This window comes from Mesoplodon mirus, assembly GCF_964341445.2.
Source record: "Mesoplodon mirus genome assembly, chromosome: 17".
Taxonomy (NCBI): Eukaryota; Metazoa; Chordata; class Mammalia; order Artiodactyla; family Ziphiidae; genus Mesoplodon; species Mesoplodon mirus.
Genome location: NC_138993.1, coordinates 78216422 through 78236072, shown reverse-complemented (window position 1 = coordinate 78236072; position 19651 = coordinate 78216422). Strand labels below are relative to the sequence as shown.

Genomic DNA, 19651 nt, shown 5'->3' with positions numbered 1-19651 from the left:
AATCGCAGGCTGTCAAGGGAGGCCCCGGAACTAGTTCAGGCACAGGTGCAGACGACCTAGCTATTAAATTGCTAATTCTCTTTGTAGAGCCTTCTGGAGAACATCCTTTTCCTTGAATTTAACATATTAATGCTCACTACACCACCTTCAAACCCGTGACCTCAAAGCATCTACCAGCAGCGCCGGTTCATCCTCCCACAAGGGACGGCGGGAAGAACAGGTGCGGACCCGGTGCTGAGCCCACCGAGGAAACCGACCGCCCAGCTGGGGGTGGCTGCCCTTTCACCTTCCCCTTGGGGCGCGGTTTCCGGGGTAGGATTCCCCAGGGGGTGGCGCAGGCCCCCCTCCCCGCGGTGCCGGGCTCGCTGTCCGCTTCGGTCCCCCCGAGTGGTCCGCTATGTTTTGGTTTTGCTTGTTTGTGTGTGTGGTTTTTTTTGCCTGTGACTTTGCGAAATGTTCTGGGACGAGAGACAAAGTCTTGGTCTCCGAGAACTAACAGAACGCTGCTTTCGGCTGAAATATCTACTGGGAACCCTCAAGGTTTCCAATGTCATCACTATGAAAACAGATTACAAATGGACATCATTTAATCTGGCTCTCTGGACCCCACTGGGACTCGGTTTGACTTCAGTTCATCTTTTCTTTGGTGGGTTTTAAGCCTTGAGAAAATGTGCCCCAGAATGAGGACTCCAAAAAGGATGCAGGAGATTTGGGGTGGGGTCGGGGGCGGCGGTGGAAAGAGGTTTGAATCCGGTAAATGGTCAAACTGTACCTGTCAGGTTGGACCCGTGTGACTTCTTCGTCGCGTTTACATCCCGATTACAGACACTTAACCGCCGACTGGGGAGAGGATCCTGCACGAGGGCGGCGGCGGCGGGGCGGGGGCGGGTCCCCGGGCGGGTCCCCTCCCTCGTCCTGACGACCCGCTTCCCCTTCGGGCTTTGATCTTCCCGGAGAAAACCGGCTCGGCCCGGCGGCGGCGGCGGCCCGCGTGCCCCGCCCGCCCCGCGCGGCCCGGAGGCTGGTCCTGCCCGCGCGCCCCGCCCCCGCCGCCGCCCCCGCCCAGCCCCGCGCGAGCGCCGCGGTGCAGCCGCCGGGATGTGACCTTCAGAGCCGCCCGCACGGGATGACCGGAGCCATCGCCCCGCGGCGCCCGCGCCTCGCCACGGCCCCGCGGGCGCTCTGACCGCGCGCGCCCGGCTGCCGGCCCCGGTCTCAGTCCCGGCCGTCGTCCCCGTCCCCGCCCGCCATGCCGCCCGGGCCCGCCGCCACCCTGGGCACTGCGCTGCTGCTGCTGCTGCTGGCCTCCGAGTCCGCGCACAGTGAGTACCGCGCGGGGCCGCGGCGCGGGCTGGGCCTGGGGACCCGTCCCAACACCCCGCCACCCCGGGGGCGAGGGGAGCCCCGGTGCCCGCGCCCAGACCCGGCCCCGTGCGCGCCGACCCCGTGCGCCTCGGCCCCGCCGCGCTGACGGCGTGTCCCCGCTCTCTCCCCGCTCCTCCCGCCCGTGCCCGGGAAGCCGTGATCTTGCGGGCGCGCGAGGCGGCGCAGTTCCTGAGGCCCAGGCAGCGCCGCGCCTACCAGGTCTTCGAGGAGGCCAAGCAGGGCCACCTGGAGAGGGAGTGCATCGAGGAGCTGTGCAGCCAGGAGGAGGCCCGGGAAGTGTTCGAGAACGACCCCGAGACGGTGAGCGCGCGGGCCGGGGAGGTGTGCGCCCGGCGCCTGGGACCGCGAGGTGGAGCAGGGCAGCCGGGTCCCCTCGAGCGCCGTCCCTGCGGCGCCGCATTTCCGGGGACACCGTCCGTGCGCGCACGGCTGGGAGCCCCGGCGTCCGCGGCAAGTCCTTCGGCTGCAGGGCACACCCAGACCCTTATTAGGGGGGCGGTCGGCGCGGCGGAAGGGCAGGGTCTTAGGCGCCGGGACCCGGGCCCACCCTCAAGCCTCCTCCTTCTGAGGCCCAGTTCTGCTGGTGACGCCAGGTGCCGCCTTAGCTGGAGGGGGGTGGCGGATGTCGGCGGGGGGTCCTGCGGACGCCCTGCAGTCCTCTTCCCTCGGTAAGCCTGTGAAAGCAGCCGCTTTGAAAGAACCGTGCAGTTATATGACAGCTCAACCGGGATGCCGCAGGGTCCGTTTTAAAATGTAAAAGAAATAAATGGTTTAAAAACCAGATCAGTTTCCTACCTCCCCGCCCCCTTAGCTAGACTGGAGGGGGCGGGGGTGGTGGTGGGGGGAGCTGTTCACAGCGCCCTGATCCGCATCAGGAGGGATGGAGCATTAGCTTCAAAGGCGTGAGGGCTGGAATTGCTGGCAGCAGCGGGTCCCTCGGCAGGAGGACGCGAGTAGAGCTGGAACACGTACCGTGGAGGGGTCGGGGGCGGTCCGAGTGGACAGCAGGGACGGGCCCAGGTCCCGCCGCCGGTGCGCAGCCCCTGCGGAAAGGTGCACTCGCCGAAGCAGCTGGTGACTTCAGGAGCCCGACGGGCTGGCTCAGGACAGATTTCTATTAATAATGTCCTCGGAGAATGTGGGGTGGCTGGGCACCCGACCGCAGGGAGCAGCCCCGGTGTGGCCTCCGCGTCAGCGCAGGAGCTGTGTCATCTTCGGGGAGGGGAGAGGTGGTGGCGGTGCCCTGGGGGACCTGGTGCGCGTCTTTGGGACGCAGGACTGATGGAGATGGGGTGGACTCACACTGCGTCGCTGCACCGCGAGGTCAGGGTGATTTCACAGCTGGTTTTGGTCCTACGGGAATTTTTCTTTTAAAGGATTCTTCTGGGATGAAATAAATGTCTCGTGTTATAAACAAATGACTGTGAGGCCCGTGGGCTTTTACTTTGACTCCCGTTTCTGACCGGTTGGTTTGACCATCCCTTCAGTCCGCTTTCCGAAACAAGCTTTACAGTGATGGCCCAGCCCGCGGCGGCCGCGGCTGAGTTGTGACAGGTGCTTCTGCCGCGACTCTGCCCTCAGTGTCCGCAGCAACGCGGTTTGTTTTGCCACCGGTCCCTTCTGGCCTGTTTGCCCGTTTCTTTAATGGTGAGTCCCAGTGGCCCAGAAGAGCTGGCACCTGCGGAGGAGTTCTGAAGGTCCCGCGGTGGGCTGTGTCCCTGCCCTGCTGCGGGATTGTGTGCCGGCTGCAGTCCCGCCAGCCCCAGGCCCAGCCTGGAGCGCTGGCTTGTACAGAGTGTGGGACGGGCTTGCGGGTGACAAGACTTGAGGGCAACAAGGCCACCACCCACTCCAGCCTGCCCCGCCCTGCCCCAGTCCCTGCTTTCCAGGACGGAAAGGCCTTGGGCCTGGGCACACTGCACACTAATTGCTGTGCCACCCTTCCCAGAGCCATCCCCCCTCTGACTTTAACTGCTTTTACGTTTTAATGATAACTTTGTCTACAATGGATGAAATGAAGACAAGACAAGGAAAGCAGTGCTCACAGCCCATGACTTTAACGAGACCACCGTTTCTGTGCAGGGACTTTGTACTTCCTGTAGCGTCCTGACTTCCCTCCCTGCCGAGGTGGAGTTGCTGTGACACTGGGGGCATCCTCTCTCACACCCACCCCATCCACCCATCGGGAATGTGTGAACTCCTTTCATATCAAAGCCATCTGTAATTTTCCAGAATTCTGTGCTCCTTTCTGACCCCCATCCCCAAGTCATAATCACAGCTTTCCCTTTATTTACCAGCTTCCCAGGGTGGACCGGCTCCTTTTGTGCCTTCCCTTGCAGTCAATGCAAAAACCCCTCATCTCAACCCGCACCTCGCATGCTGTGTAGAGCGCTGTGCAGACTGCTTGCGCTCTGTCTGGGTCTGGCCCTTGGTTGGTTGTCCTTTTCCTCAGGTGGTGCTGTGGAAGGCTGGGAGGAGCCCAGCTAGGGTCGTGGGCTGAGGTTGGTGCTGAGGGGCTCCTGCTCTGGTCGACCAGCTGCCCCTCCAGGTGTCCACACCGTCCTTTCCCTCACTTTGGGGAGGCCCCAGATTCCAGGGACCTGGGATCCCTGGGGAACCCTCCAAACACACCTCACTGCTAATGCGCCTTTGGAGAAACAGCACTTGTGAACGAGGCCGTCCTACGACATTACCAGTGGGCCCCTCTGCCCCACACAGTTTGGGGCTCTCTTGAGAAACATCAATTCCTCGCCTTCAGATGTTGTTCCTTGTGAGTGTTTGCGGGGGTGACCCAGGATGAGCGCCCTGACCTTAGTTCAAAAAGTCACCAAGACCTGGTTCTGTGACCGTCACGGGACCTCCCGCCAGCGTCCTGATGTGTGACAGGAGAGGCCGCAGAATCAGCATCCACTGCGCTGTGATCCGCTCGCCTGCTCAAGGGGGTGCTAGTAGGAAAAGCCAGTCCTTACCTGCCAGGGTCACCTCTGGGGCTGGCCTGTCCTCTGCGTGTCTGGCCGTTGCAGCCACACACACCTGGCGGAGCAGGGGAGGCCGCGCTGCCTTCCCCGTTCAGTTCCTGGGGCTCTGGGGGCCGGTGAGGGGGGATGGGGGAGGACACCCTGCGCCCTGAGCTGGGGGCTGGGGCACCTGGAGCCGGCCCTCTGGGCGGCAAGCCGCTCCTGGAATCCGGAGGCTGTGCCCTCTGTGCTGGGCGTGTTCTAGGCTCTTCCTGCCAGGGCTGGTTGTTCCACCCTGGGCCTGGGCCGTCTTCCTCTTTGGGGCTGGAGGCGCCTGACGGATAGAGCTCTCCTTTGAGCAGGTAGCTATGGGCGCCTTCCCGATTCCTGGGGTTAAGGGAGCCTGGGGGCCCTCCTGATGCAGGTGTCGCCTGCTTCCCTCCTGCTGACCATGGTCTCCTCCACATTCTTTCGGGCCTGGGGGGTGGAGTCCCCGCCCTGCCCTCCACCCAGAGCCGGCGATTAGATTCCCTCCTTATCTTGTTTTCCTTTCACATTGTTACCCTCTCTTCCTGGCATTTCCCTCGTTCTGGCCTCTTGTCAAGAGGACTCTGGGTGCCAGGCCCCCAGGCACCCCTGCTGGGTCCCCTGAGCTCTCCCCAAAGCTCACCAGGCCAGCCCAGCAGTCACCTTCCCGCTTAAGTCCTTTAAGGCCAGTGGGTTCCAGACAGCGATGCCATTGCCCTTGGCCTCCAGAAAGGATTCTGGACGAAAGACTTACCCAGCCCGACCTGCGGCCCGGCATGGTTCACAACCTCCCAGCACCAGTACCGCCCGAGGCCTGCGTGTCGGGAGGAATTCCAGGTCCTGGGCCTTGACCCCATCACCTTGGTTAGTTTGAGATGCAAACAACAATGTTCACAGCGCTCACAGCTCGGGCGGCATCCCACCCACAGGGCCTCTCTGCCTCCCGTGCAGCCCAAGCCTGACCCCTGACCTCGCGTGTTCACCCCGCACCCTGAGTCTCTCTCTGGCGGTGTCTGTTTGTCTCTCTGTCTGTCTCTGTCTCTCTCCCCCCACCCCACCCCACCCCCGCTGTCTCAGACATGGGGGCCCAGTGGTGGTGATACTTCCCTATCCAGGAGGGTTTTCGGGGTGCAGTCAGTTTCATAGCCCTGCAGGGCTGCCCCCTTGTCTTGAACTGCGTCTGCCCTCCAGGGACACCTGTCTTCCTGAGACCCCAGGGTCTCTGGGGACAGCTTGGGGAGGGGCACCCCCGAGGGAGGTGGAAGCCCCTCCCTCAAGTCTCCCCTGTTGGGATGGCCTAAGGGGTCTCAGGGGGCCCAGCAGGAGGGGGGAGGGGGCCCTCGTCACCCCCAGTGACCTCCAGGACAGCCTCGGGCCCCCTGCCCCCCACGCCTGGACAGCAGCCCCTAACACTCACTTGGACGCTCAGACACGCACTTGCACACCCCGCTCCTCCGTGCCACACGGGGCTCCATCGAGGAGTGTGACCAGGCACCCTCCCTGTGCAGATCCAGCCCCAGCTCCTGTCTGCCTGGGCGGCCCCTTGCCCCCGGGGCTGCCCAGGCCTCCCCACTGGGCCCCGTCCCTCCAGGGCTTCCTCCCCTGGAGACCCAAGGAAGCTGGCAGGGCAGGGCAGGGTCTCCGAGTCATCACGTTTTCTCCAGAGCTGGCTCCGCACGGCTCAGAGGCCTGCGGACGGCTGGTTAGACAGGCCGGCATTCAGGCCCCCAGCGCTGGGCCTGCCGCTCCCCGGGTGGCCTTGAGGGAGAGACAGGCTCTGTCTGGCCCCCCTTTGCTGCCCCTGTGCCTACAGACGTGCTTGTTTTAGTCCCAGGGGTCTGCCCGGCCCGGAGCTGGGCCCTGCAGTGTAATGACAGGGCAGCCCCCTAAATGACACCTCGTCCCAGCCTGCGGGCTTAACGTCTATGGAAAACCAATTAAAGACATTTTGAAAGTCACCTCAGGTCTGCCTATGGGACTTAGGAAGAACACACCCTTTAAGAAGCTGATGCCTGTTTCTCGAGATTCTGAGGTGCTGGGCCGGGGCACTGCGAACCCGGCCAGGCGGTTACTTTGCTCTGGCTGCACTGGCAGCTGTCTGGCGTCTTGGTGCTGCTGCTTCTGTGCTGCGGACTGGGCTGTGGTTTGAGGGTTAATATCTGGTGTCGGGAAGACTCTGCCCCTTTGGTGGTGGTTTTAGTCCAGTGAGTTCGTTGCGATCCTGGTGTGGACACTGTAAATTTTGACCCTGAGAGAGTGCAGTTTATTAAGTTTTAAAGTAAGTTTTAAGGAGGTGTTGGAAGTGGACGGAGTTCTTTATCTGCCTCTGAGAAAGGCACTTTGCACCAATTAAAAGCACGTCATTCAAAGGAGGTAGTGACGTGTTGCCATCATACTTATTATTTTCTTGGACTTTTTTTTTTCCCCAAATTCTAGGTGAAATTTGTTTCCTTCCAGTTAGTGCCCATGATAATAAAATACATTCTTTTCCACACCTGTCCCCAAACCCTGCTATCTAAACCCAGTTCTCTGAGGACCTCTTCTTGGAACACTGTGCCCTGTGGAAACCCCACAGCTGGGCTGGGCCAGCTCCCAGGGCGTCCGGGAAGGTCACTGCTGCAGCTACGGGGCTGGAGGCCAGGCTGGGGCCGCCTGCCCAGCACGTGGCATGACTGGCGGCCACAGGTACAGCCCCCAGGGGCCTCTGGTTTGGACACATGTTTCTTTAGTGCGATGCTTCAGGTTGAAATGGAAAACGTGTTAGGAGATGGCTGTTGGCAGTTGTCGGGGGCAGGGCACCTTCTCCTGTGGGGTGTGGCAGACCCTGACCCCTGACCCCTGACCCCTGACCCAGGTCTGCACCCACCACATGCATCCTCTGAGTCTCTCCTCGTTCACACCAGCCCATCCTGTGCTGCTCAGAATTGAACGCTCACGTGTGCGGGGCTGTGGTTCAGCAGGGACCCGAAAGGTGCCGAGGTGCCCTTCCATCCCCTTCCAGACGCCAGGAACGGACTGGAGCTGTGCAGTCACAGAATCTGTCACGGGGTCGCAGAATGCTGCTTCGGGCGAGTCTGAGCCAGCCCATGGAGGCGCCCCTGAGCTGCGGCCCGGGAATTGACCGACTCAAGGGAGTCAGGTCATTAGTGGGAGGACCAGAGGGAACTCAGGGCTGACCCGTGAGCCCAAGTGACTGCGGCCTCCAGGGCGAGCCTGGGTCCCGTCTGCACAGCCCGCTCTCAGGGCCTCCTGGACACACTACCTTTGCGCAAAGGCTGTGTTGGAGCTGTGCTGTTTGCCCTGGTAACTTGTCACCCTGTACTCTGTCCAGCATTTTATTTGGGGGTTTTGCACGACGGGAACATACATCATTTTGTTTTTCCTGAATTAACGTGAACAGGGAAGCGTAGCGTTGCGTTTCTGACGTGGCTGACCTGGCTGACCTGCCCGTGCCGTCCTCGCCTGCCCGTCTCACCCGCAGCAGCACGAGTCCTCTGCAGCCCCGCCTGTGTGGGTCCCTGCAGAGGGACGGGTGGTCGCCGGCTCTGCCCTGATCCCCGACGTCCTCTTCCCTCTTCTCTTCTCTCCCACTCGCTCTCTCCGGCTTCTCACCTCCTTCCCCACTCCTGTCGGTGCCGCTGCGGCCTCTCAGCCTCGGGACAAAGCCTGCGGCCCCCGCTCCCCCCACCCCCCAGCACGCGTCCTGCAGCGTCCATGGAGCATCTCTGGTGCTACCGCTCCTGCCCCCTCGGGGCCCTCCCCGGACAGGCCGACGCTCCGTCCCACCTGCTGGGCCTCGGTCCCCATTCACGCTGCCAAGCGGCCGCGTACGGTCTCTCCCTGTGGCTTTGGGATGACGCCTGAGCCCCCAGCCCGGCTGCCCACCAAGCCCCCTCCTGGCGCTGGAGACCGCGAGGGCCGTGTCCCTGCCCAGAGCCCCCTGGTGCCCGCTCTGCCCCTTTGGTCCACAAGCTCCTGGGGGACACATTCTACTCGCTGGCGCCCTGCTAGGGGCTGGCATCCCGCTAGGGGCTGGTGGGCATGTCTTTGTGGGCAGGAGGCAGACAACGTTATCCCTCCGCCTGGTCCTGCGCTGCCTGAGCTCCGCAAGGCCAGCTGCTACGTGTCGGCAGGGACAGGTCGGCGGGGACAGGAGCGTCCCTGCCTGACTCCAGGGAAGATGTATCGTTTCCTCACTGCTGTAACACTTCAGCAGAAACTTAACCTTCTGGAGGCCCCAGTAGGGAACCCACGCCTGCCTTTTCCAGCTTCTGGAGGCGCCACCTCCCTGGCTCGGGCCCCTCCTCCATCCTCCTGGCCGGCAGGTCGGCGTTCTTTCTACGTTGCCATTTCTGGATCTGTGGCTGCCTTGCTCTTCCGTGTTTGCACACCCTGTGGTCCCCTGAGCCCCCGATGGCCCAGGGAATCACCTCCTCCCAAGGTCAGCCAATCAGCAACCTCGCTGACCTTTGCTGTGGAGCCCACCATATTCACAGCTGCCGGGAGGAGGACCTGGACGTCTTTGGGGTCACTGTTGTACCACCACAAGGTTGTAGGAAGGACTGAGCATGGGGTCTGGTGCTTCGAAACCGCTCAGTGCAGCATAGCCGTGGTCTGAATAAAGTTTTGCTGGTTCACCTTCGTGAATCACATTTCCCAGAGAGAACGTGGCAGGCCTGGCAGGGAAGGCTTAGCACCTGGTCAAGCTTGGTACCCGGTGAGACATAGCACCCGGTGAGGCCTAGTATGTGGTGAGGCCTAGTAGTATCCAGTGTGGCTTAGTTGTTTCCTGCCTGTGAGCACCCCAGCCACTCAAGTGAGCAACATCGCTGCATTTGGCCTTGAGAGCGAAGGGGTTTCCGAGCAAAGCTGTGGATGATCAGCCAGTGCTGTGAAGGTGAGAGCCCAGCAGCCCCAGGAAGCCTCTGCCAGGAGAGCACAATAGAAGGGAAGAAAGGCCACTTCGAGTGAGCCACTGAAAACGGATCAGGTTACACAGTGAGTGCAGCAGTCCATCTTGAGGGATGACACCGTAAATTATAAAAACAAATTTATTCCATTTCACGCTTTATAAAATTGGATTATAAAGGTAAGTAGGCACTAAATTTTCAGAACAAAGAAAGATTGAAGTACGATTTGGGGGAGAGGCAGGGTATAGTTTCTCGAGATAATAATGATTTTCAGAAAGCCTACATTCTCCTTACCATAAATGGAGACATGTTTGCAAAAAGTGTTTGGCAACTTCATTCATAGTCCCATGAGCCTTTGTTAATCCTGGATAATCAGGTTATTCTGTCCTGAAGCAGTCATTCTATGATACTTGCAAACTTTCTCTTCTGTCATTGTTAACTGGCCTAAACCCTGATTTATCAGTGCCTTTGCATTGGTCATTTCCCAAAACATTCTCACCGACTCATGAAATCTTGACTCATGGTAGATTTATAACATTACTTTGCAGGTCATTACAAATCTGAAAATTGCACTCACTTTTCCAATTCAGCTAGCCTGGTATTTTTGCCTCATAAATTTGGAAAATGCAAGCAACAGTGGTTTAAACAAGACAGTTTTATTTATCTCTCATGTAAAAGGTGGGAGGCAGGCTGCCTGGGGCTGCTCCATCGTGGGGGCCCAGGGGCTTCCATGACCTATTTGTGCTCCACTGTACTGGTGCATGGCCTTTGTCTTCCAGGCCTCCTCACACACTGGGCAAGATGCTGGAGTACCAGCCATCACGTCTACATTCCAGCAAGGAGGCCAGAGAACCAAAGTACTCCACTCTCTTTACTCAGTTCCACTCTCTGTGTGTATCTCATTGGCCAGAATTTAGTCACATGCCCACCCCTAGTTGCAAGGGAGGCTGGGAAGTGCAGTCCTGTAGCTGGGTGCATCGCAGCCCTAACTAAATCCAGAGTTCTCTTACTGAGGCTGAAGGGAGGATTGCGGATGCTGGATGGCAACTGCAAATCTCTGCTGTGGGGGAGAGGTGTTTGGAAGCAAACCTGTTTTACGAGGTTCATTTCCAAGCGTATTTTCATGCCTGGCAGTAGACACTGTACTTAGCCACGTCAGAGGGTTTTTGCACAACACGCCTCTCACATGGGTCTCTTTAGCTGCACTCATACGACATGTGCTTGGAGGGACCGGCCCCCCTCTGCTGCCCGGGTTCTTGCCCCACACTGGGCCTCAGCAGTCGCCCGGCCACCTGAGCCTGTCAGCCCGCAGCTGAGTGGTGAGCGGAGGCTGCCACCCCCTGCCTTGGGGCCCTGCTGACCCTGGCGGGGTGGGGGGTGCCCGGGGCCTGTGTGCACGTGCTCCGCCAGCAGCTGGGCTGCAGCGGGTGCCCAGAGCAGGTGGGAAGCACGTGCAAAGGGATGTGCCGTGGGCAGGTGCAGGTTGCAGGGAAGTGCTCAGTAAGGGAGTGGCTGGTGGTAAGGGGACCAGGGTCTCCATGCCCCCGAGAGCCGCTGCTGCCTGTACCAGGGCTCTGAGCATCCAGAGCAGCGCGTATCATCCTAAAACTGATGTGAAGAGGACCTGGAGAACTGGGCTTCCCGGTGGGCGTAGCTGCTCTGGAGGGCCCCCCCGCTCGGGCCCCTGTCCCTGTCACATGGGTGCAGGTTGGGTGGGAGGGGACAGCCATGGGGATGGAGGGGGTACGTACAGCCGAGGGAACCACACACACAGACGTGCAGAGCTGCAGCAGGGCCCCAGGGTCAGGGCCGGGGCTGATCCCAGCGTCACCCCTGCCACTGGGTGGTCATACCCAGGACTTTGTTCCAGGACCTCCCTGCAACGTGCGCTTCAGTGTCTGAGGAAGGAGAGGACCCAGTGCCCTCGCGGGGTGTCTCTGGGGGCTGCCCCCCTTGCAGGGTCCGCCCTGGGTTCTCTGGGTGGAGTAGGGCCTGGGGGTCCCAGAGGTCCGTGTCCTGAGAAGTGGTGTCTGTGTTCCTTCAGTCTTGTGGAGTCTTTTGCACCTGGTTTGGAGAATCTTAGGAGCTGAATTCGGGAGAAAGGAAGGAAAAAAGGGTTTTGTATGAACCGTGCTAGGAGAACACGTGGGGAGCCGTGCAACGCCAGCCCCAGGGGTTAGGAGCCCTTCTGGGTCCCCGGGCGGGACCAGTGGAGCCTGGGCACCCACCTGCAGGAAGGCGTCTTCAGGGGCCGCTGTGAGCTTCACGCTCTTAGGAAGCCGAAGCCGCGGCAAGGGCAGTTCAGGCTGCCGTGACCTTGACAGTCTCCTGCCAGAAGACAGATTTGCTAGCAAGGCTGTGGCCAGAGGATTGGTCAACCCTCCCGACTGCTCCCCAGGGAAAACACCTTCTACACGTTTCATGTCAGTAAGCAAAGTTGTCCTGACACCCAAGTCCCAGCCTACTTTGTCAAAGAGTAGAGATTTTTGGAAACAACGTAGGGCAATTATGTATTAAAGGAAGTACTAAATTCTCAGTTTACTGTTCGAGAAGCAACCACACTGTGGCGGTGTGATGTGTGACTCCTGTCATGTTGTGTAATCCAGGTAAAAGTCCCAGATATTCCACGACAAAAAGATTCATGCACCACCGACACTGGCGTGTCTGCGAGGTGGCGTCCGCGCCGGTCAGCAGAGCCGGGAGGGCGTCCCCTGGCCCGTCTACGCGCAGGGCCGGGAAGTGAGGCCATCGGGTGAACAGTGGGACGGCATCAGGCCTGGATTCCCGCGCCTCACCTGGCCCCGCAGGGACGTGGGTGGCCGGCCTCTGAGGAGCTCGGGGGTAAAGCAGGTTTGCTGTCCTTGCCTGCTTGGGGGGCAGATCGCAAGTAGCAGAGACAGAGGAGGTGGCTCACAGGGAAGTTTTTCCTGGAGCTCCAGAGCACATGCAGCCTCACTGCAGACCCAGGGGGACCCAGCTGCCCTTGGGCTCAGCTCCTTGAAGGGGCTTCGGGCCACACGTTCCCATGTTTACAGACCTGCGGGGAGCAGGGCGGCATGGAGGGCTGAGGAGCCTGACTTTTCACAACAGTAGGGCTCAGCATTAAAACATATTACACGTTACTATTAACTAGTCACGATTCTGAAGAATAGAATCTGCCTTTCCGGAAAGCTGCAGTGTGTAAACGTGTGTGTGATCGGGTACTTGCCCCACAGTTCTTCATCATGTTCAACCCTAGTCTAATCCCTGGCTTCCTAAGCCTGAGCGGGCACTTCCTGCGTCCATCCTGAATCTTTTATTTCAGAACCAAATCCCCTCCTTTTGCAAAGCCCAGTGGCCTCTGTTCTCCCTCTAACCCCGAAAGATGCCACAACCCCCGGGACCCTGAGAGCTCTCGTCACAGGGCCCCAGACTTGTCTGTCTCTCTGTCCCCAGCACCAGCTGGTGTGGCACTGAAAGCAGGAGAAAGAAACGCAGCCGGGCTTGTCGGGGGCCTGGGAGCGGAGAGGAGGGCAGTCCCCTCCCACCTGTCTCTCTGTCACATTTGCATGAATGTCACCTTCGCAAGTGTTGCATGAGTCCCAAGCTTGCTCTGATCCTTACTTTTCTTTTAAAGAAGTTGAGTTTTACAAGAAGCATCTTTACCAGAACGTTACTTTATAAAAGCACATCTGAACGCGTCTTCGCGGGACGCCCTGGCCAAGCACGAGCGGAGGGGACAAGTGAGGCGGTGGAGGACCAGCGGGCGTGAAGCACGGGCCCCGTGGGGTCCGGCACCCCTGCCCTCCCTGGGACGGGACTCAGTCAGACTCCACAGCCGCCTGGAGCCTCAGTTTACTCATCTGTGATAATGGGGCTGATTAGCAAGACCCTCCTGGGAGGGTGGTCGTGAGCAAGCAGGTGACACCCAACATCCGGCGCCTTGGTTCCGTCAGGGAGGGGATACAGGGCCAAACTGCTCCGTGATCGACCCTGAGCGATCAGCCCTGAGCGGGACATCAGAGCGTGTGGGGTCAGGACTGCTGTGTCTGCCCCATCCCCGGAGCTGCTGCCGGGACGGGCACAGGCAGGTGTTCTCTCACCTGACATTCACTGCCCAGCGCCCGTCTCCTAATTTGCAGTCATGGATAAAAGCACTCCCCGTTTACACCCTCCATCCCTCATCCAGCTGTTTGTTTTATAAGTACAGTAGCTGCTGGGAGACCTACAGAGGCCTCCCATCTCCCAAGGGGCCCCTGCGACCACCCACCGGGGTCCAAGGCTTGGTTTTTTCTTGGCATGTTTCTTGTCTTCCTGAAAGATGCTTCTCCCGCACCGCATTGCTGGTTACTGCAGGTCTGGTCTCAGTGTGCAGACGTCACTCTGCAGAAGCTGCATGGCCCCAGGGATGCCCCCTCCCTCCGCCCCCTCCCCCAGCCCTCTCAAGGGCAGAAAGTGGCTTTCTGGGCTGCCGTCCTCCCTCAAGCACCTGCCCCCCGGGCCGGGCCGTTCCTGTGGGGGGAGAAGGGTGAGGTTTGGTGGACCAGCTGCCAGGGGGTGGTGCCCAGACGCCAGGCACTCTGCCGGTTAACCGCTGCCTTTTCTTTTTCTTTTTCCGCAGGAGTACTTTTATCCAAGGTACTTAGGTAAGTTGGACTCATTTCCTCCTTTTGTTTGGGGACTCACACCTCATCACCGAGTTGTTCCCGGAAGGACCATGCTTCATCGCACAGCGAGGTGGGAGCTCTCCAGGGCTCACGGGGCAAAGCCCGAGTCTGTGTCTTTTATACCATAGTGACCGCGGTAGTGTCACCTCCAGCCAGTGCCATTGTTTGCAGACCTCTGCCCCACTCTGATTCCAGGCTTAGCTCATTAACTGGAAATATGATTGCTTTAGTGGTTCTCGGGCTTTTTGGTCTGAGGACTCTGCCCTTGTGAAATTACTGAGGACCCCAAAGAGCTTTTGCTTATGCGGACTCTGGTTATAGATACCATATTATTAATTAAAGAGAACATTAAAAAATGCTTTTGTTTAACTTGGACAACAGGAACGTACAGGCTAACAGCCTTGGCCGTCAAGCAGTCGTGTCTATGTATGGAGGCGGGGGGTGCCTGGAAAGCCCCACTGAACACTGTGGGGAGAGTGAGAGGAAAAAGGCAAAGGCGGTCCCGTGTTTTCAGGACGACCTGAAAGTTCCCCTGCGAACTGCTCCTTAATCAATACTGTTTTAAGGGTTCTTTTATGTCTCTGCTTATAATGAGAGAGAAGTATTCCAGGGCTTTCCTCTTTAATTGTGTGAAGTGCATTTTGGTAAATGTTCCATTGGCCTTATAGCGTCTTAGAGGTACCTTCTCTGGGTGTGTATCTGGCAACAAGCGTAGTGGACCTGTGATTGGCCTTGAGAAGCCCCATCCGGGCTCCCTGCCGACCTTGCTCCCGGGTGTATGGCTTTGTTTCCTGAGGCAAAGGCAACGGTGGCCCCCTGGGCCACCTCCAGTGCTGTCCGCCGCCTGTGCCCACGTCCTCCAAGGCGTGGATGAGCCGCAGCGACCCGCCACAGGGCCAGTGACGTGGCCCAACCAACACCCATTATGTACAAGCTCAAGTTCAGACCATCCAGATGCCTGTGGTCCCTGCCACCCCGGCCTCCATGTGGAGCACCCAGTCAGGCAGCACAGAGGAGGAGGGGGGCTAGTTCTCCAAAGAGATTGACCATCAAACCAAGGGCACCGTTTCCAAGCGGGGCTCAGGTTGAAATGGAGGCCAGCTCTCTGACCACGGTCAGAAGCTTCCTGAGTGCCAGCGGCGAGCCTCTGTACGACAGAAAGAACCCCACCAGGAGGCTGCGGGGGCCCAAGGCTCCTTGGAGACCGAGCTCTGCCCATGGGTGGAGACGTCTTCTCGTCAGACGGTGTTCCATGTTCCGTGTCAGTGTGACTAGTCTCCCTCCAGAGTGTCACGTCTGCTGGCCCCGTGCCGGAGGGTGACGCCCTGCCCTCCCTGTTTTGCAGAATGCATCAGTAAACATGGATCTCCGTACAAAAAGAACACAGATTTCATCACCTGCGTGCAGAGTAAGTCTGTCTCCTTCCTCGAAGCCCCTGCGTTCGGGGTCTTGGGGCTTTGCTGTGTTTCCATTGTCTCTGGAGCCACGGCACCTGCCTGAGGTCCGCTCCGTTGCCCTGAGCTTCCTTTTCTAAGCGAGTACGTGTTGGCTTTTCGAACAGGCAGGAAATTCACACGGTATGAAGTGTAAACCTTTCACAGGTGGAGAGAAGGTGCATCCGGCCCTGCCTCCTGGTCAGTCAGGGGCCCTTTCACCACGGCCACCGGTTCTAAGAATATTCCCAGACCCGTAGGAACGTACTCGGAGTCTCTTATTTCCACACAGGTGGCAGCTTCCTGAACCCATGACCCCACCGCCCTTTCCCCTCCACGTTTTGCAGGCGCTTCCTGTGTCAGCACGAGCCAGGCCAGCACGCGGGGCTGCGTCCACACTCGCGCTTGGTGGGCAGCATGCTTGTTAACCAGCGTGCACTGGTGGACACCTGGGCCGTTTCCAGTTTTATACTGTAACAAGCAAAGCCAGAGTGACCTCCTTGTCTGAATAGATCTGCAGAATAGAGTGGACTTGCAGTGGGAAAGCTGTGTTCTTTTTCAATTCTGATGCAGCCCCAGCCCCGTTACCCGCCCGGTGGAGGGCGGGAGTGCCTCTCCCAGTACCCGCAGCAGCCCAGTGTATTGCTTCTTACTTTTTTACATCTTTCAGTAGAAAAAGTGAAAAAAGACCCCCAGTCAATTCAGTTTATTTTTTTCTTACTCATAAGTAAAGCGGAGCTTCATATGTTGAGGAACCTTGTGTTTCTTTTTCTGTGGATAGTTTGTTCAGAGTCTTTGCCTACTTGTCTCAATTTGTGGGAGCTGTTGATATATTTTGCAAATTAGCCATTTGTACTAAAGGCAGCAAAATTTTTCTTCAGCTCATCATGCGTCTTTATTATTATTATTTTAAATTATCATACGTAACACTGACATTTTGCACGAACTTTAATCCACACGTAGACCCATAGACCCGTCTCAGCTGAGCCTGACTCCAGGCCTGGCTGTGGCCAGAGAGCTCTGTGATGTGGCCACTTAGTCCCCGCCAAGCCCAGATGTTAGCTGCTTTATCGCACCGGCTCCACCGGTGAGGAAACGGGCTCTAAGCGCACAGACAGCCCTGCATAGGGGTTCCACGATGTGGCCACTTCGTCCCCGCCAAGCCCAGATGTTAGCTGCTTTATGGCACCGGCTCCACCAGTGAGGAAATGGTCTCTGAGCGCACAGCCAGCCCTGCACAGGGAGACCTGCGCTGCACGCGGGCCTGCACTGCAGGGTCGCCCAGGGCGGGTGGAGGACCAGGGCCTGGTGGGCAGGGCTCGGCTGCTGTGACCAGTCACCCAGCCTCCCACGCGCCAGCCGCTGGCCTTGCCTGTCTCGCCGTGGGTCACAGACCCCAACCCGGCCCAGGCGCACAAAGGAAGTGAGAGACTGAACGAGGGCGGGGGCCCTGCTGTGAGGCCCGGCTCCCCACGGACGCTTCAGCAGCCTCACAAGAGCAAGTGAGGGGCAGAGGCCAGTGTGCACTCAGGGAACCAGAGCCCACGCCCACACGTCCCGGTTGGCGTGAGCAAGCCCTGCCCTCGGCCCCTCAGGGTGAGTGGGACCTCACCGGCCTTGGGCAGACACAGTTCAGCTTCCTGTCATTACGCTTCACCTGTAGCAGATTTTTGGTGTTGTCAACTTGCCATACCAGTTCCTTCTTTTTAAATTATGTATTCAAACTGATTAGATTGTTTTACTTCCTGGGTTTCAGGCTATCCTTTTCCTGAGACTATAAAAAGTTGTCTGATATTTCATGTTTAATCTTATAACCTGCCTCGGACGTCTCTGATGCAGTGAGGAGGTGGGGCTCCGTGTGGTCATTTATTCTAGATGTGCCTCCCCCGGGGGTCCGGGATCGGTTTCTGCGGCTTTGCCTTTGGGTCCCAGAAGACGTGGGCGATGCCCTCTGCGGAGTCCTGGCCGATTGTCTCCACAAGGAAGGGTCTCGGTGCCTTTCTCTTCCGTGAGAATGACTGCCCGCGTTTGCATGCATTTCCCAGGTTATAACTCGTCACACCCACGCATTTCTGGAAGTGGGAGCAAAAGCCACTGAGACAGGCCTCTGCTGGCCTCACGTCCCTGTCCGCATAGCAGCCGCTTCTCCCTCCATCCTCTCTCAGCCATCATGGCCCTCGCCTCCCACCTGTCGGGGGCCCGGGTCGGGGCTCAGGTCTGACTCAGCCCAGAGCCCCTCTGCAGGCTGCCTGCGTCCACCGAATTCCTAGAAGCTCAGGGGCACCTGCAAACACTCTCCTTCCTCTGCCCTACAGATAAGCTTCCCAACAGGGCAACAGATGAAAGCCGGGGTGGTGGAGTTCTCCAGCTGGGTTCCCTGTGGGATCTCCTGGAGCTGTCCCACCCCAGGGGAGGTTGATTTTTAAAGGGGGGTGGGGGCGGGCGGGTAGGCATTCGAGTCAAATTCCAGACGAAACGAGCCCAGGTGTGTCCTTCTGAAATAACTTTTTAAGTCTTTCACCAAATATGTCACGTGGTGACACACCCCATCTTGCCCGTCCCTCCTGCAGGGCCTCTGATGTGCCGAGTGCTGTTGGGGGAACAGCCGGACCCTCGGCTCGGGTGCTGTCCGGGCCCCAGCACACGTCCCCCCGACCGCTGCAGTCTCCCTGCCCCCTCAGAGCCCCATCCTGCGGAGACAGTGTCAGGAAGCAGACCCGTCCATCATCTCAACCCTGGCACTGGGCTTGACCCCTGCCGCCCTGGCCCTCCTGTCCCCCGGGGGGAGCCCTCATTACAGCGGCATGGGGGCCACAGGGCTGACCGCTGGACCCCCCTTCCTCACTCTCCGAGCGCCAGACCCAGTTCCTACTTGCTTAGGGGTGGAAGGCGCTCACTGAGTCCACCAAAGACAGCTGTGCATGTCTCCAAAGTACCTGGAGGTGCTGTGTTTGGGGCACACTTGCAAGTGTTTTGTTGGCTGTAATTGTGCAGAACAAGCAAGCTTTGAGGGGTCCCGTGGAAAGGCCACGAGAAGAGCCCAGTGCGAGACGTGGGTTCCAGGTTGCGTACACAAACAGTTATGCTGGGCCCTCCCTGAGGGGGTCCCCGGTGACCGGGTCCCCAGACCCACGGGGACGCAGAGGGACAAAGCACGATGTTGGGTCCATGCCAAGGAAAAGGGCTGGCACGCGGCCTGGTGAGCTGGGGGACACAGGGGCCCACTGTCCTCCTGGGACCAGGAGCAAGTGCACGGTGGAAACACTGTCCCCAGACCAGCATCCGGCTGGGGACGTCAGCCGTCCTGAGAAAGAAGGGAGGAGTCGGGGGTGAGTGCCCGCCTGGCCGGCTCCACCAGCGCAGACAGCGGCCTGGCGCTCTCAGCGGTCACGTGCTGGCTTGGCCTGTTCCTAGTGACCAGGCAGTGGAGTGAATGGTGACCCCAGCTCCACACGGGGCGGGGGCGGAGGGAGGGCTGAAGCACCGTGACCACCTGTCTTGGGCTTCCCAGCGCTCAGATGGGCCCGTCGCTCGGGGAATAAAGACGCGCGACAGTGCCTGGCTCAGGTGCTGCAGGTGGACGCCCGGGTATGAGAAGGTAGTGGCCGCTGGCACACAGAAAGGCGGCAGCCCAGGGCTGAGCCTGGCCGGGTGGCTGCCCCGCGGTCTCCAGGGCCCCGGGAAATGTGCCCTGTTCCCCTCCGCTGAAAGCAGGACAATCCAGAGAAACAGGATGGCCGTTGGTCACCAGCACCGCTGAAACCTACAGGCCGTGGGGCCGGCGCGTGTCGGAGAGAAAGGGGAGCAGCGGAGGCCGGGGCCCAGACGGTCTGGACCGTGTCCAAGCAGAGGCAGAAGCAGCAGGCCCACCCGAGGGGCGGGCGGGGAGGCTGTGGGCGCCCTCTCTGCAAACTGGACCCCACAGGCCAGGGGTCAAGTGGGCCGGGGTCCTGGCCTGGCAGGGTGGACACGGCCGCCAGGGGAAGGGAATGTTCTGTGTCTGCTGGGCTGGCCCATGGGCTGGCCAGGGCCCTGTGGACCTGCTCCCTGGGAGGTCCAAGCTCCTGGGGCCCAGCCAGGCCCACTCCTGTCCTCCGCTGCCCCGGGGCCACGGCCCTGACCTTGGGCCCAGGGGGTGGGCGGCCACTCCCTCCGAGCTGACCTGGGTTTCCTGGGATCGGCTGTGGCCCAGCCAGCCTGGTCTGTGACTTCCTCCCGCCCAGAGGTGGGTGTCCTGTGCGGCCCGCCAGGGCCAGTGGAGGGGACGTTAGTGCCCCAGACCTGCCTCGGTT

At 59.6% G+C, this 19651-nt stretch overlaps 1 protein-coding gene across 1 annotated transcript in view; it reads left to right on the top strand.

Annotated features, from left to right (window-relative positions):
- The first annotated feature begins 1078 nt into the window (after positions 1–1078).
- Positions 1079–19651, top strand: part of GAS6 (growth arrest specific 6) — a 33301-nt gene continuing 14728 nt past the window's right edge. The window contains exons 1-4 of the mRNA XM_082602125.1: positions 1079–1322; positions 1520–1686; positions 13881–13905; positions 15272–15334. Of these exons, the coding sequence (XP_082458251.1) occupies positions 1250–1322; positions 1520–1686; positions 13881–13905; positions 15272–15334 (328 nt within the window). The 5' untranslated portion in view covers positions 1079–1249. The remainder of the gene's footprint in view (positions 1323–1519; positions 1687–13880; positions 13906–15271; positions 15335–19651) is intronic.